Genomic DNA, 15,750 nt, shown 5'->3' with positions numbered 1-15,750 from the left:
ATGACATCGGTCAAGAAAAAGTTGGAGTCGCAAAAATACAAGACAAAACAGGCAGTGGTTAGTGCAACGTTACTTTTTTTCCGGTAACCCTCATCCTTTCTTACCCCTGCCTCCTCTTTTTCATTCGCTGCAAGCACTGCTAGCATGGCTGGCATGACCTTAGATCATGGGTCTGTTGAATCCCTTGTATCAGCTTGCACACTGGCTTTATTTTCCCTGTCGCTAGTCTCCCAGTGCCTCCGAACATGTTGCCTTTCTCCTAGAGCGAATTTTGCTCTCGAGTTTGCTGTGCACAAACAAACACACCACGAATAGATGTTTCTATGCAGTAGCAGAGGTGTCCTTCCATAGGTGCAATTGTGCAGTATGCTGGCAATGTTGTACTTCCCTGTGCTAAAGAGAAGATCCCCTCGTACACTCAGCAGTGGATGGGTTGCCATTAGAATTCTAGCAATACCAAAATACCCACGCTAGAGGCAAAACTAAGCTGTGGCAGCAAGCACCACTGTCATACTGACAGTCTCTGGGATCAAGGGTAAACTTGTATGTTAATGGCTCTTCGAATTATCATTTTGGGTTGCTCAAAACTTCTCCAGAGCAGCTCAGAATCCTCTCTTTTCCTCGTAGAATCTCTATTGCAAGAGCAAAGTAAAGCTGAAAGATGACTTCCAGAGCTATGTGCTTCACCAACGCCGTTGGCTTCACCATAACGGTCAGTACGCCGATACTAATGAAGGGTACCCCGGATTGGTATTGAATTTCCTGTCTGCACAACAGCAAACACTCTATTCGTCCTACCAGCACTGCGCCTGTTCGCAGAAATTTCGCTAGCTTCAGGGCTAGAATTTTGAAGCTAAGAAAAACTCGACGCGTTCGGATGCTTACAACGAACTCAACTTTTACGAAATGACGAGTATTAAAAGGCTGACTTTTATCTAATCGTCAAGAATTGGAAACCGCAAAAGCAACTTGCTGCCTCGCATCACAAAGAAGATTTCCACAACGCAAAAAAGTGATAAGGCTTTCTTACAGGCACCCGTTTATTGAAAGAAACGAGGGAGTAGAAGAACGGCGGACATTCTGACACCCCATGAACGCAGGACTTTCACACAGAGCACGTTTTCCCCAAGAAGAATGGCTGGAACAGTCTATCCGATGAAGTTGATGACGACCAAGTGCAGGACGATGTGGGCGAACACGAAGTCGGCGTAGGCGCGCTCGGGGCTGATGCCGAAAAACTGGGACTTGTTCTGCGGGTTCGCCTGGAGCCGAAGGCAGACGCCCAGGACGAAGGAAGCCACGCAGGTGATGAACCCGGACAGGAAGGAGTTGAACGGGAAGGTGCCCACGATGCAGCAGTACACAAACTGCACCACTCCCGTCAAGAGGACGTAGAGCAGGTACGAGTCGATGATCTTGATCTTCTTCGGCGTCGTGGCCGAGTACTCGTCGAGGAAGCGTTTGACGACGTCGAAGAATGTTGTGGATGCCATCGTCGCACCGGGCAGGAAGGTGGAAATCGGAGAAGAAGCAGTAATGCCACGGGGCAGTTTTTCGTTGCGGCGCCGGCTGATAGCTTGCGTCTTGCGTCGCTGGCGTGCGTCGATGTGGACAATAATGATAATGATGATAGTCAACACAATTAACAATTGCTTAAAAATTTTAACAACACATAAACAAGTATACGTTTATTATTAAACAAAGTTTAATAAAAATGTTGTTTATAGTTTTAAGTTTTTTTTGTCAATAACGAAACTAACGAGTTGGAATCGAGAATCAGCCTCAGATGGCGCAAACTGCGAAGATGGCGGCTACCGGGGTGCTGCCTTTCGTCCGCGGCATCGACCTAACTCGAAATGACTTTCAAGTACGGATAATTTCCCCTCTCTCGACGACTAATTTTGAAAGAATAACCATTAGCCCATTCGCCGGTACCACTTTTACCAAACTAACCGCTGTCATGCGTGATTATGGGCACTGTTTCTACCGGGAGGTGTAACCCAAGATGCTCGTAAACACTGGAGGATGGGGACCTCCGAATAATTTTGAAGTTGGCGATTTGAGGCGGCATCCGAGAATCTTGCTTCGCGGTAGCGTGGGTGCAAGGGAATCGAGACTAATGATGCGGCACGCAGCCTCAAGGTCTCGACTGATTCTCAAGAATAGTTTCGCAATCTTTCCCGTAAAAATTGGTTGGCGTTGGTAATAGCCAAGCAGCGAAATTTATTTTAAGAACGTCGGAATAAAATGTGGTTAGTGGACCCGGTACTGACAGGTCGGGGTCCTCCGCTCTGTAAGAAAGTGTGGGATCCTGTTGTCGGCAAAACTGTCGAGTACGTCGTCTTATAAAGTTGCGCATTTTTGCGGTTTGTAGCGCACGACGTTCCGGACAGAATGATAAGTGCCACTGAAGTCCAGCGCATTGCGTGTTCACTTTTATTTTGCCTGCCCAAAACATTTCTGTACAGTCCGTGGGAAGTCGGAAACTGCGTTCAGTAGAAATTATGTTAAAAAAAAAAAAAACATCTATCTACAGTAAGACCTGTCGAGTAAGACATGCTATCGACATTACCGAGAAATTTGACTTTCTCAACTTGCTAAACATCATGTCTGGCCCTAAAGTGTGCCACGCTCCACTCATAGACCATGTTTTATCAAGCTCGTGAAGTGGAAAGTTGTTAGTACTGTCAATGGGACCGGTGACCCAAAGACACCGAATACAGAAATATGCATCGGTTTGTGAGTTTCGGACGGGTTGGCTTGATCGATGCATCAAATGGGATCAAGTTGTCATCACGTTGTCCAGTTTAGGTAGCGCTGATACAAACGAAAGAAGCCCTTTCAGGGCAAAGAACAACTGTAACATTGACTGGGACTCAAACGTGACTGCGGGTTTGGAAGTGACTCAAGCCTATTGCAGGGCTGTATCACACAAAATATCCTCTTCGTAAAGAATTGTAGACGTTTACTCTGAAGCTCCTTGTCTCGAAGCACTGGTAATGGCAGCTAATTCCGGTTTTGCGTAATTTCAATAAAAATGCCTTACTTCAGCATGCATGCAACATTGAGTCGCTGTTAACGATGGATATTGCTTGACACAGTAGCTTACTGAATGATACATGTGCTTATGCTTTTTATTTACTTACACCAAATTTGTGTTTCTGAATGCATGTCTCTGATAGCCATGAATAGTCTTGCTTAGCTGGGATGGATGTATCAGTCCACAGAGCAAGATGTCATTTTCCTAAACCTACTGACAAAAGGCACAACTAATACCCGCGCCACACGTACACGAAAAATGGCATTAAGTGCTTAATGCCGTAAGTTTTAATGCCATTAATTCGCTGCTACACACAAAAATATAATGTCATTCGCTCTAATGGCATTTTTCGTTTAAGGAGTTCCGCACAACTCATTCGACTTCACGAACGCCTTACATTTGCCTACTCTCAAACGCAATGAGCACCAAATGGAACCAACAAAACTCTCAGCACCAGAGATCTACGTGGAAACGTAGCTGAAATTCAAAATAAGACGATGTTTTGTGCACTCTTGGTGGCAAAGTTCTCAAGATGAAGTTCACTAAAATAGCAGCAAAGAGCAGAAAATCGTGTTACTCGTCATTTTGAATTTTTTGGATTTGGCTGCGCTGGCAAGTGACGAAAGCTGCTGAAGCCACTTTTAGAAACGGCTCACACCATTTTTTTAGAAAACACTATTTCTCATAACATTTTCTATCACAAAAAACATTTTTGACCTTTGTGAGTTGTTTTTCTCTATGTTAAAAGCTTCCAAAATACGAGTGCATTTCTCTTTTTGGTCATTATCACCATCACGCCCAACACATTAAATCCCTTTGCGTTTTCGGGTGTAGCACGGCCCGCCCAAAAAATGTCATTCAGTATCTTAAGTCCTTATATACCTAATGTCATTTTTCGTGTACGTGTGGCACGGGTATAACGATTTCTGACGTAAACAATATCAACATTTTTGTCACACATGTCTCTTTGTCGCATCTTTGTCTTTTATTTCAGTTGCGAGCTTGGAGCGAAGATAAATACGTAAGCTTTTAATTGAGCACAAACATAGTCTCCTCCTCTCTTACTTGGGGCTTCGGTATCCGCTTGACGACTGAACCTTCACTTTCGCTGACAGCAAGCAAGTCGCACTTAACTCTTAGCCTCACAGACCTTGTAATCAAAAGTGCTTCATGTTTTTCCCTACTGCTTTAGCATCATCACGGATGTTTATAAGAATACGGCACAGACATTGTTCAAAGTTGTGAGAAAAAGCAACAACAAAGCTGTCTGTTTTCAGGCCTGAAAAGTTCCAGCCATCTATTTGCTGAGCACAAGTGAAACATTGCTGCCTGGGAAACTTTCTGCTCCACTCTTTCACTCTTTTTTATAAGATCTCTTGCAAAATGCAAATATTCAACAAAATAAATAAATAATACATATAAAAATATCTGATTGTGAACAGTGAACTCATTTCTTGGATTCACGTGAAAATTGTTTTTTTTTTTTAATCCAGACAGAAGAAGGAAGAAGACGAACCCGAGTAATGTATTAATTGAACAAAAAAAAAATCTATTCATTTCCCGTTCTCAGATATGACAGTTTTATTGGAAGTTCAACGATTGTTTTGAAAGGTTTCTAAGAATTATGTTGCTAAAAGTCTGTCTGGGTCAGTCAAAGCTGAAGCTTTTTTTGTGTAGCGCAGACTTACTATAAAAAAAAAAAAAAACGTAGCAGCCAATTGGCACTAAAAGCAGCGTGCAACTATTGCAGTATCGCAGTGTAGCTTGATACCCTAAGAAAAAGTAGCCGAAGTTAGTACGTGTTCATCCTTTTACAAGACATCACTTCTGAGCTGGTAGTCTATTACAGTGTCAATTTAAAGTAGCAGTTAATGGTTTGCTGAAAGAGCTGCACTTGTTGCATTGCAGGAAGACTACTTTCCCAAGGCAGTCGCCGAGATGACCGGCCTTCGATGGCTGCGGCTAAACAGGACCAACATAGACTGGATCCCAGATGAACTTCAGAGCCTCAAGAAACTTGTAAGCTGCTTCTTCCTTGCTATCCATGCATACTGTCGCGGGTGAACCAAACGATCTGCTGACTGGCTAGGCTGTTGTTTTCCAATGGATGGATGAGCTTGTTCATGGCACTTATGGATGCTAACGTTGACAGCAAAGTATGCATGCGGGAGAGTGGGAAATTATGAAGTGCGCGAACACTTTCTTGATATTGCTTGCCTAAGTGGCTTGACGGGTGCACATGTTTATTGCGTGTGAGAAAGGGAAGAAAAACAACTGGAGGTGTTCTCGGAGTTTGAGTTAAGTGGTGGTTGCACTCCCTCGGCTTGTGCTGCCAGTTTTGGGCGATGTTTGTGTAGCCGCTGTTGTGCCTCAGTTTGCGCCACAGACGTGGCTAATGCGTCAATAGAAAGTTGAAGTCTTGTAGTAGTTTTTGATATCACTAACCAGTGTGTTTTATCTGATTTGGGTTTGGAAGCTGAATTGCACGAGAGAAAAAGTCTGCAGAAATTCAGAGAATTGTCTACTAGGTAATGCATACCCTATTTATGCCGCTTCTTTTGAGTGTGAGTTCTTTAGAGGCAAATTTTCTGTTTTTTTTTCAAGTCCTGTCCCACCAATTATCTCCATTTACTCTATTATAACGATTACAGGGGTTACTTGCACCAAATCTAAATTTTTTGTAAATGCGGGGTCTCACATGGCTTGCCATTTTCATTCTTTTTATATTTTCTTTGTATTTTAGTTCTTCAACATTCTATTCGACCAATTACCTCCATTTACGCTACTATAATGATTACTAGTGGAACTTCCACGAAATCAGCATTATTTTATGGAAATGCAGGCGTTGCACGGTTCGCCATTTTCCATAACTTTCTAATATTTTTTTATTTTTTATTTTTTCAAAATTTCGTTCGACCAGTTATCTTCATTCACGCTATTATAATGGTAACAGGTGCAACTTCCGCGATACCTGCATTTTTGTGTAAATGCAGGACGTTACACGGTCCTGGCTGTGGGGGGAACTCGGGAAAGAATCATGCTACTTATTGAAATTGTATTTGTGCTTTGCTTGCGTCAGCATTTGCAACCATTGCGGAAAACTATTGGAAATAATTACACGCTGCTTGTCATGCACTTAGAATACATGTCTGTGCATACAATTGCACTGGGAATTTACGTTCAGCGAATATATTTTGTTATACGGCCATTGGAAAATAGCTAAAATAGTGAAACTTCTCTCGCAATAAATTTTTTACACGGCTTAATGCAGAGCAATGCGTTTTCGTGTGCGCATTGCCAGAATATGCATTTGTATTCAACCGCAGTTTCGCTGCATTTGCAGTTGCAGTTGCAGTTTACACATATTGCAGTTTACACATACACATGGGCCCTTGAATGCAGCTGTGGTGCATCCCTGCTGAAGAGGCACCTTCTATATTTTCTAAGATCAAACTTGTGAAGACCTTCTTTAGGTAATTACAGACAATTTTTGTGCCGTAATAATTAGAACACATCTAAACTGATACATAAATTGGCTGATTTTTATCGCCCCTCCAAAACTGCGCAAACACGGAAATCCTAAAGTCACTAAAAGTCACCGCCCTTTCTTCTGTTTTCCTGGTTGTGTAACTTGTATGATTGAAGTTTGCATTAAAATTGGTGCGGGGGTTATTCCATTGAGGCACTCATAAACCAGAGTGAAGTTCTCTTCATGTTTTTTTTAAAGGGAAAATGTAATGGACGTTGGGTGCCAGCTTGTTTCTTCAGGCTGTTTTCTTTTTCCACCAAGTTGTAATTCTTATTTTAATAAAGCTTATTCCTTCCTGTAGATGTTGGGTGCTAGCTTGTTTCTTCGCGCTGTTTTTTTTTCCATTCATCCTTATGTTAATAAAGCTTATTCCTTCCTTGCTTCCTTTCTTTCTTTTCTTTTACCCACCAGGCCTTGTGATTGCGCCTGTACAAGCTTGCTGAACTCTTCAGTTTGGCTCACAATTGCTCTGCACTCTAATACCCTTAGCTTTCAGGGTCCCAAAGCTTGCATTTGGCTTGTGGCGAGGCAGTTCTTCCAGACTCGCTTTAAAACTCCACAAGCCGCATCAGGGCTTCTGTTGCACTCGGCGATTTCGTTGTCCTTCGTGTCTGCCCTCAGCACTGCTGAGTGGTTGGAGTGAAAACAGTAGGGAAGGTGTGCATCTATTTTACGTTCCCCTTTAGGGTTTCACGCTAATGTATACTAGGGGGAAATTCGGCTCCAGTGTCTAGGTGAGCCGCTCTTCAGTGAACACGCTGGTATGTACCCCAGAGAACCGTTCCATCGGTACTTGGCAAGGCTCGTGAACGGGCTGAAAAGCTGTCAAAAGAACAACAATATTAATGTGAATGATTTTATTTAAAGTTGTTTTATCAATAGATAATGAAGCTCTAAAAGGTTCATTTGTCAGGGAATGTTTAGAGGTGCAATGCAAGATGAACAAAAAATGAAAAAGCGTTGCCCTTTTTTGTTGATTTCAGTTTCAAGGGTGAAAAGAAGCCATGTGGCTAGCCAGTAGGCGAGGAACGTCACTAGCTGCAATGGTGGCACCCTCTCTGGCATGCGATTGCAGCAACAGCTTTCCCTCTAGTATATTTAATTAATATGAGACTCTGTGCGTGTCCCCCCTCTCCCCCCTGCAGTGGAAGAGTGGTATTAAGGCGGACGGTGCGCGTGCTGTGTTGCTGTGCTCGCAGGAGACCCTGTCGCTGGTGCGCAACAACCTGGTGACTCTGCACGGGGAGGTGCCGGCGCTGCCCTGCCTGCGCTCGCTCAACTGCCGCCACAACCGGCTCAAGAACTCGGGCGTCCCGCCACAGATCTTCGACCTCGAGGACCTGTCCGTGGTGGTGAGTGGAGGGGGCACCCCCTTGTTCGCCACTGTTGTTGGGGGAGGAGTTCCCGAAAGCTGGGCTGCTTTCACTGTTGTATTCTCCTGCTGGGGCATGCGTTATCACTGTCATTGTTGTTTTGTAAATAACCGGGCCTTTAAAGATCTCATCCCGTGTTTCAGCACCAAAACATGGGAAAGTTTGTTTGGAGGTTGTTCCGCAGCATCACCTATTGCTGCTCCAATTCAATGCAACGTAACCTAAGCAAGCCTAAACCCAACCTGCCCTAACCTAAAGCCAATCTAAGACTACTGTATTTATTCGAATATAAGGTGAGGTTTTCGAGGTGTTTTTTTTTCTTCCAAAATCCGTAGTCTTGAAGTCATACCCTGCCTTATATTCAAAGCTCAGTGTGTGTGTATGTGTGAGAGAGAGAGAGACTCCAGACTTCACCCTCGCCTTATAACCGAATAAAAATCTGACCCAACCTAATCTGACCGAACTTGAGCAGAGTTTGTTTCAGTTTGTTTCACTCAAAACAGCCTTGTGTGATGGAAAGACCTGCAAAAAGACTCTCTCCCAAAAAGTAGGAGAAGGGTGATGCAAAAGAGATGGGGGCCATGACTGCCAGAAAGTGATGATGATTAGGATTCGGGCACGTATCCCGCGGAGGATTTAACAACAACTATTGAGGATTGAATGCTTTGCAACGGAGGACTTTCTTTGTTGCCATATCACTGATTTTGCACTGCAACTATTTCTTGCCTTGATGCTCTCTGCGCTTACAGTCATCGTTATTGCAAGTGAATTGCCTGGAAGAATCACCGTCAGCCTTTCCTGCAAAGGCTGCGCCTGGTGCTTGATTACTCAAAGGAACATTTGCTGGATGCCTGGCCCACCTTTTTTTTTCATATTTCTATCATTGAAATATGACAAAACAGCCTTAAGGCTGTCGTGTGGCTGCCCATGTTTCACTTGGGCAACGAATGCAATTTTTAGCATCCAGCAGCTGTATATGTGTGGTATCGGTACTGTGGGAGGGAGCTCACAAGTTTTTGGAAGAGGGGAGAAAAAGGCATTCTTCACGTACTTGCTTGAATGTGCCCAGAGCATGTGAGAAAGGTGCGCTTTAGTGACTAACATAATTTAGTGACTAACATAATTACGTGACGTCATATCCGTCACGGAATTGAAGCCAGTACAACGAAGCAAGTGGCCTGTAAAGGGTGCACTCCTGCACACAGGGTCTTCTTGCAAAGAAGCAACCTTTAGTACTAACAAGTACGTTATACTTAGGGTTGTTCGTTTTCGGGTTTGATATTTTAACTACGAAATTGTTTTATGCCGGGATACACCAACAGATCACTGACGTCATATCCGTCACGGAAATGACGCCAGTACAACTTTGCCGAAGCGTCCCGCCAGCAGGACAGCGCTCGCCAAGCACACCCACACGACAGCCGCCGACCTGCAAATCATGCTCAGCTGCAGATTTCGCTGCACATTTCATTTTCATGTTTTACTGATTCTTATGACAGAGGAATTAACCAGGTTTTCAACCACTGGGGGTTGGGTACCGATTCTCTGTCGTGATGGTGTGTACAAGCATGCCATCCTGAGGGTTGCCCGTATCGAACTGCCTTTTGCAGGACCTGAGCTACAATGACCTGAGGGAGATCCCCACCGACTTGGAGCATGCCCGCGGACTTCTTGTGCTCAACCTTGCATACAACAGGTGGGGAACATCATCCTCCTCCTCCTCCTCAAAGCTGGGAGCACTTGTAGCAATCCGCCTCTTTCATTGCGGTGTGCTGCCACCTAGCGTGCCTAGCGGAAGCTGAAGCGGCAGGGTTCGCCGGCGTTTCCTCCGGCTGCGTTCTCGTATGCATGGCAATCCCACATTATGGCGAGAAGCAGCCGAAATTTTTCTTCTGTGTTAGTGTTATAATGCCTTAAGATGACAGGCCCTTGGTCATCACATAATATCACGCGGCTTCTTATCACTGAATGAGGGCTGGCAGAGAAATCTCGGACAGATCCGTGTGCCGTCCGAGCAGCAGAGCGAGCAGTACTTGGAGTCGTCTGGCATGAACTGCGATCGCCAGCTAAACAAAGGGCGGCAGTTCGCACACGGCCTTTAAGCGCTGGACACATGTACGATTGGTACACGCGATTCGCACACGACTGATCGTTACGACTGTCGCCACGACTAGTCGTACGTGTGAATTTGAGACACATGGCCCGATGCGCGCATGCGATGCGTCGTCGGCATCGCTCTGCCCACTGTTTTTGCTCCATGGTCAACTACGACGATCGCTGAGCTGAATTTGTAGATTCTGCGCGTTTGTTCACAAGAAATTGATAAAGCAAGCAATCGTGAAGCGTTTTCTGCCTTCGGAAACAGTCCGCGCACACGCCGGCCGCGTCTGCCAGCTCGGCACACTCAGCGGCTCGAACCGGTGCAGACCACGGTAGCAACCGCGCTTGTCGCTGCTCTTCAGAATCAATGTGATCGCTAAAAAGAAGTTCCATATGCGAGAAAGTAGGTGTTAGTGTGGTGAAAAATTGTGCTAGGGATTGTTGTCAGGGCTTATTTTAAAAGCGGCGATCAGGTATCTGCCGCGATGCAAGCCTACGCTGACCGGTTGCCGCGGCGCGCGGTGTGCCAAGCGGCCGAGAGATGGTGATACCTGCGCGGAAGCATCAAAACAGGCTATGCAGATGTCTTGGTCACCGATCGCTCAAACGGCAGTTATAGCTTAAATAAAGTTCCACATGCGAGAAAGGGGATGATAGTGTGGTGAAAAGTTGTGTTATGGATTGTCATTCGCAGCTGCACAGATAGCGGCGATCAAATATCCGCTAGGATGCTAAGCCTAAAGTTCCCATCACCCGAGGCAACCCGAGCAACGCAAGCCGCCGTAGCCGATCGCGTGCGGCCGACGGGAAGCGATAGAAGCCGACACCGTTCCCTTTTCGGCACTCCGAGTTACAGCGGAACGCAGCACAAGTTGTGGGCATTGTTCCGCGCACAACGAGCACACACAAAAAATCAAACGATGTAAATACAACCACGACCCCTTCCCGCTTGTGCGAGAGCTTTGGGGAATGTCGTCTGCTGCCCCTGCCGGAGTGCTTAAGGACTTGGTCGCTAAGGGATTGCGCATGCGCACTGGGGTTGTGAAAGAGGCGGATTCTTACTGTAAAGATTGGTCCCTGTAAAGATTCTTCTGGCTGGTAGGTCTTGATGAGACGCTTGTTGTGAATACTTCTGACATTCAAGCCTGTTTTCTGTGGTGGTCAAAATTTTCAGTGGCAGATGTTGCTTCTTATTCTGGTAGGCGTTGCTCAACTGTGCGCTTCAATTGTGTACTTAAAATATGGGCTTGCCTGTGTTTCACTTGGATGCCTGCCTATAGGCACATTCCCACTGGCGATGCGCCTCGTCGCGCGACTAAAAGCGACGTCGCAAAGCGACGAGCCGGCCGTCGCTTTTCGGCGTTTTGCGACGGCGGAGCCGATCGCTCTCGGTCTGAATTCCCTCGTCGCGCGACGGCCCCGCAAAACCGGTAAGCCAATCATGGCCGCGGAGTAGGCTGACGTAGCCGGAAACGAAACGTTTCTTTACATCCGGTATGCAAACGCTGCGAGCGGGCGAGGACGAGCCGCCACCGCCGCTGGCTCGCTCGGCCACGCCGGCCACGCTCGGCTGGCTCGGCCAGGCGGCCAGGCGCTTGGCCTGCTTGGCCCGCATCGCTGTACCCGCCGGGTCGGGCCGGCAAGCAACTTCCCGTGTGCATCGGTTCTTTGGTCAGTGGCTTCAGCGTGCGCGTGCACTAATCAACGAATAGCGTGGAACTCATCAGTGTGGAGAAGCGTGTATGGATTGTAAATAGAGCTAGGTGGACAGCGAGACGGTAGGTTGACTTGCAGCCTCTTCGTCTATCGGCAACTGGTAAACACGCGTAGAGTTCGGAGGCGTCAGAACGTTGCGCATGTGAAAAGAAGTGACATTTGTGGGCCGTGATGCGGGTGTTGTGGCGTGAAAGCAAGCGTGTGCATTTCTTCGTGTAATAATATGTTGAAAAGAGCCTTCGTGAGTTTGTTATTTTCTGCTCCTCCCGCAACCCGCAAATGCTTTCGGCATTGCTCCAGGTTAGTAGCATGTGTTTTAGTTTGATTTCTACCTGCTTTTGTCGCGTATTCTTTGACTTCGAATGGTTGACGCACCAACGAGGTCGTATGTACAAGTCGGGAAGCAGCTGCGCTGAACGCAGTCGCATCATCGCTCATCGCAAGTGCGAACACCACCTCAACGCCTCATCGCGCGACGCGCGCCGTCGCGCAACGAGACAAATCGCCAGTGGGAATGTGCCTTATAGCGTAGGGCGAAATTCTATTCTTATATGGCTGGTTTTAATTTTATGTAAGGGAACGAATCGACCTATGGGGGGGTACCTTAATTTCTATCAGTACTGCTACAAGTGTACCAAGGGCAGATGCCATTAAAGGGGCACTGACACAAAAATTTTGCATCTTGTTTTTTTTGTTGCGATAAGTAGCTAGTGACCTACTTATAACCTGTAGAAACCTCATTTGCTTCAGCGTGCTACGGTTGTTTAATTAGAGGCATTTTCAATGCGGCCAGTCGCAGTTTCGGTTTCAGCGAGTGCCGCGAAACGATGAATTTTATGGATTTTGTGCGAACAAAGCTGACCACGTGACCGTCGGAGGGATATCACAGAGCAGAGCCGCCGTAGCACTATTGAATCCGCATCGGCGGCAGTTTCTGCGAATGCCCCCACGTACTGATCTCATGAGGCGCTTAATTAAAAAGCGACCGTGGATGTGACGCAGGCGCTGCGAGTGCAAATGCTACCGCGGCTAAAGAACGACGCGCGACGCTCGAGACGGTGGGTGGCAGGACGCACGCTGGGAGCAGCCGGCCGGTCTGCCTACAGGTCCGCCTACAGATGTGTTCGGCTTAGCACTGCGGCGGATATTCGAGTGGCGCTCTCGTAAGCGGTGCAGATGACAATTTTTAATGCAACCCGCCATCGCATCAATAACTTCTTTCTCATGTAAGCCACCATGGTCGGGACTTGGGGACAATTTCGTGCAGCGGTAACAAGCTATACTCGAGCTACCTGCGCCGGCCTGGGCCACTTCCCGGCCGTGGTCGCCGCCTACACAGTGACCGTGCGGCTAGCTCAGTGGGCTTTTCGTGCCTCCGCCGCGTTTTCGCATCCAATGGTAATAAACAGTAATAGAAACAGAGTGCCTGGAATCGCTGTAGAACTTTGGTCGCGGCCAGCTGCCCGATGAGCTGACGAAATCACGGCGCCTCCGCCGCCAACGATCGGGTCGTTCGTTCTCGAGAGCAGAAGCTCCGCCCTCTGGCCCTCCGATTGGAGCGGCGAGCCAACGAAAAACGCCGGCAGTGCGGAAGCGGCAAACACAAACTCGTGACGTGTTTGGACGTTGTTTATTTACACAATATCCTCGGGATGTCGATTGCGCGTGGTCCTCTGCTGGCTGCTCGGTTGCGTTTCGCACACTTTAAAATTGATTTTAAATATGTTCTAGGCTGTATTCGCCGCTGATATTTTGCAGATGATATATATGTGTTCCCACCAATCTATCTCCGAAGTTATCTCGCCTTCAAAATTTTGTGTCAGTGCCCCTTTAAGTGATGCATTTTAAACAGCTTAGGTTCAGACGAGATGTGGGAAGAAAACCGGTTGTGTGGCAGAGTCGGGGAAATTTTTTTTTAAACGGAACTAAACAGTCTGTGTACAGACATGCTCCACTCAACTCGACCGGCTTGTAAGAAACCTTGCAGTAAATTTTAACCCAATCGAGAAACTCCATGGTGAGTATGAGTATGATGGTTTTTTCAACAGCAAAGCTGTTCTTGGTCGCTTGGTCAATGCTTTCGTGGGACGAAATGCGGCAACACAGTCGCAGCAATGTGGAGGGTGCGTAGACTAGCGAGGAGGAGAGTAAGCACCAAGCATGCATGCAGCAAGCTAAAGGAATGCTTAAACGAGACACTTATATATAGGCAAAGCATTTCTAAGCTACTTAAATCTGGTGGCAAAGTTCATACTTGTCAACATTGTTGAGCAAAGTGAAAACACTAGGCATATTTGACGCAAGACGTCAATGCACAAGTGGTGTTTGCATTGTTCTTTTAATTAAAAATACATGGATGCTTGATTTTTGCGATAAAAAATTTAGGCAGTGAAAAAACTAGAAGTGCTTGCAGTGCCCTCCCATAGCACTGTTCCAAGTTCAACAGTGACTAAAGGTTCCAGTAGATGGTGCGAGCGGTGGAACACAGCAAAAATGAGTGGGTGCAAATGGGAATCAATCTGCTGGCTAGGAGTAGTTCTATGAAGTATAATAGCCTTGATATTAGGGAATGCCAGACAGCTTTGCTGCTAACATCAGCGTTCGTGACGTTAATTCATTGAAGCAGGGCTAATTTTTTTTAGCCTTCCTCTGAATTAGCAATCTTGCTAGGATGAATGTGTGACTTAGTGTAAACACAACATATATCCCTAACATTGGTCTGTGTGTGCTGACACTGATTGAGTTTCCGCTTCCAGTTTTTAACTTGTCCTGAGACGCGGCTCAATCTTGTGCTCTTGTGTTGTTGGCAGGATCGAGAACATCCCCCACCAACTGTTTGTCAGCCTGGTCGACTTGATTCACCTCGACCTCAGTGGGAACCAGCTAGGTGAGCCGTTCGCACGCAGTGTCTGCGCCTTTAAAATGGCGTACAATTTCATTCTGCTTCCGTGTCTCAGCTAAGTTGTTGATTGAATAGACACACCCAACTGGGTTCGTATGGTACATAGACGCCTCTCAGACATGCATCACCAATAAATGGCGAATTGCCCTACTTGCTGATTTCGCTGTAACAGGGAAATTGCCGCAGGAGTATTTCCGATAACTTATGGAAAATATTCTTAGGCAATTTTTCTTTGGGGACGTTCTCTGCGAGTAGGGAATTCGTGCGTCTAGTGTTTCTTGGCCTGGTGCTTTTCTGAGTCAGCGAATGATATCTCTCTGTGACACGCGGTCTCTTTGTGCATGTGTGTGTGTTGTGTTTGTGTGCAACTCTTCTGTGCGGGCATTGTGTTGGTATACTTTGGTCACCTTGGTTAACTTTTGCGGGCAGAAACCCTTCCGCCTCAGATGCGCCGCCTGGTGAGCCTGCAGACCCTGGTGCTCAACGACAACCCCCTGGGCCACTATCAGCTCAGGTAAGGGAGGCTGGGGGAGATGGAGGGAAAGAGAAATAGAGGGAGAGAGGGGAGGGAGTGAGTTTGGGTAGACACTTTGCATGCATCGAATTGTCACTGGGCTGTTACTGTGAGTGTTCAGCATTTGGAGTTATTGTGAGCGTTCGGAGTGCATTCGGCAGGCATTCTGAGATAATGAATGGCAGCCTACCATTGTCCCTGAAGAAGAAAGTGTACGACAGCTGCATCTTACTGGTACTCACCTACAGGGCAGAAACTTGGAGGCTCACTAACAGGGTTCAACGTAAATTGAGAACGACTCAGCGAGCAATGGAACGGAAGATAATAGGGGTAGCGTCAAGGGTCAAGAAGAGAGCAGAGTGGGTCAGGGAACAAGCGCCTGTTAAGGACTTATTAGTAGAAATTAAGAAGAAGAAATGGACGTGGGCACGGCAGAGCTGATGCCTAAAGAAGGCAAGTGTGGCAGGTGGCATCAGAAAGTTAGATGGGCAGATCAGATCAAGAAGTTTGCGGGGATAAATTGGTCGCAGTTAGCACAGGACCGGAATAATTGGAGATCTATGGGAGAGGCCTTTG

General features: G+C 46.6%; 2 protein-coding genes across 3 annotated transcripts in view; one reads left to right on the top strand and one right to left on the bottom strand.

The window, feature by feature from the left end:
- Positions 1–1,022: 1,022 nt before the first annotated feature.
- Dad1 (dolichyl-diphosphooligosaccharide--protein glycosyltransferase subunit) lies at positions 1,023–1,616 on the bottom strand. Its single transcript, XM_077670755.1, has one exon. The coding sequence runs from the start codon at positions 1,491–1,493 to the stop codon at positions 1,149–1,151; it is 345 nt and encodes a 114-aa protein (XP_077526881.1). The 5' UTR covers positions 1,494–1,616; the 3' UTR covers positions 1,023–1,148.
- A 154-nt stretch (positions 1,617–1,770) lies between these two features.
- Positions 1,771–15,750, top strand: part of Flii (FLII actin remodeling protein) — a 59,312-nt gene continuing 45,332 nt past the window's right edge. The window contains exons 1-7 of one of the 2 annotated variants that reach the window (XM_077670753.1): positions 1,775–1,867; positions 4,035–4,061; positions 4,949–5,059; positions 7,769–7,921; positions 9,553–9,638; positions 14,569–14,645; positions 15,090–15,174. In XM_077670753.1, the coding sequence (XP_077526879.1) occupies positions 1,787–1,867; positions 4,035–4,061; positions 4,949–5,059; positions 7,769–7,921; positions 9,553–9,638; positions 14,569–14,645; positions 15,090–15,174 (620 nt within the window). In that variant the 5' untranslated portion in view covers positions 1,775–1,786. Of the gene's footprint in view, positions 1,868–4,034; positions 4,062–4,948; positions 5,060–7,768; positions 7,922–9,552; positions 9,639–14,568; positions 14,646–15,089; positions 15,175–15,750 lie in introns of both variants that reach the window. The other variant, XM_077670754.1, reaches the window with a different exon arrangement.

Source organism: Haemaphysalis longicornis, unplaced genomic scaffold (assembly GCF_048455015.1).
Source record: "Haemaphysalis longicornis isolate Haplotype H1 unplaced genomic scaffold, Haemaphysalis longicornis Haplotype H1 scaffold_5, whole genome shotgun sequence".
Taxonomy (NCBI): Eukaryota; Metazoa; Arthropoda; class Arachnida; order Ixodida; family Ixodidae; genus Haemaphysalis; species Haemaphysalis longicornis.
This window is presented reverse-complemented; position numbering and strand designations above follow the sequence as displayed.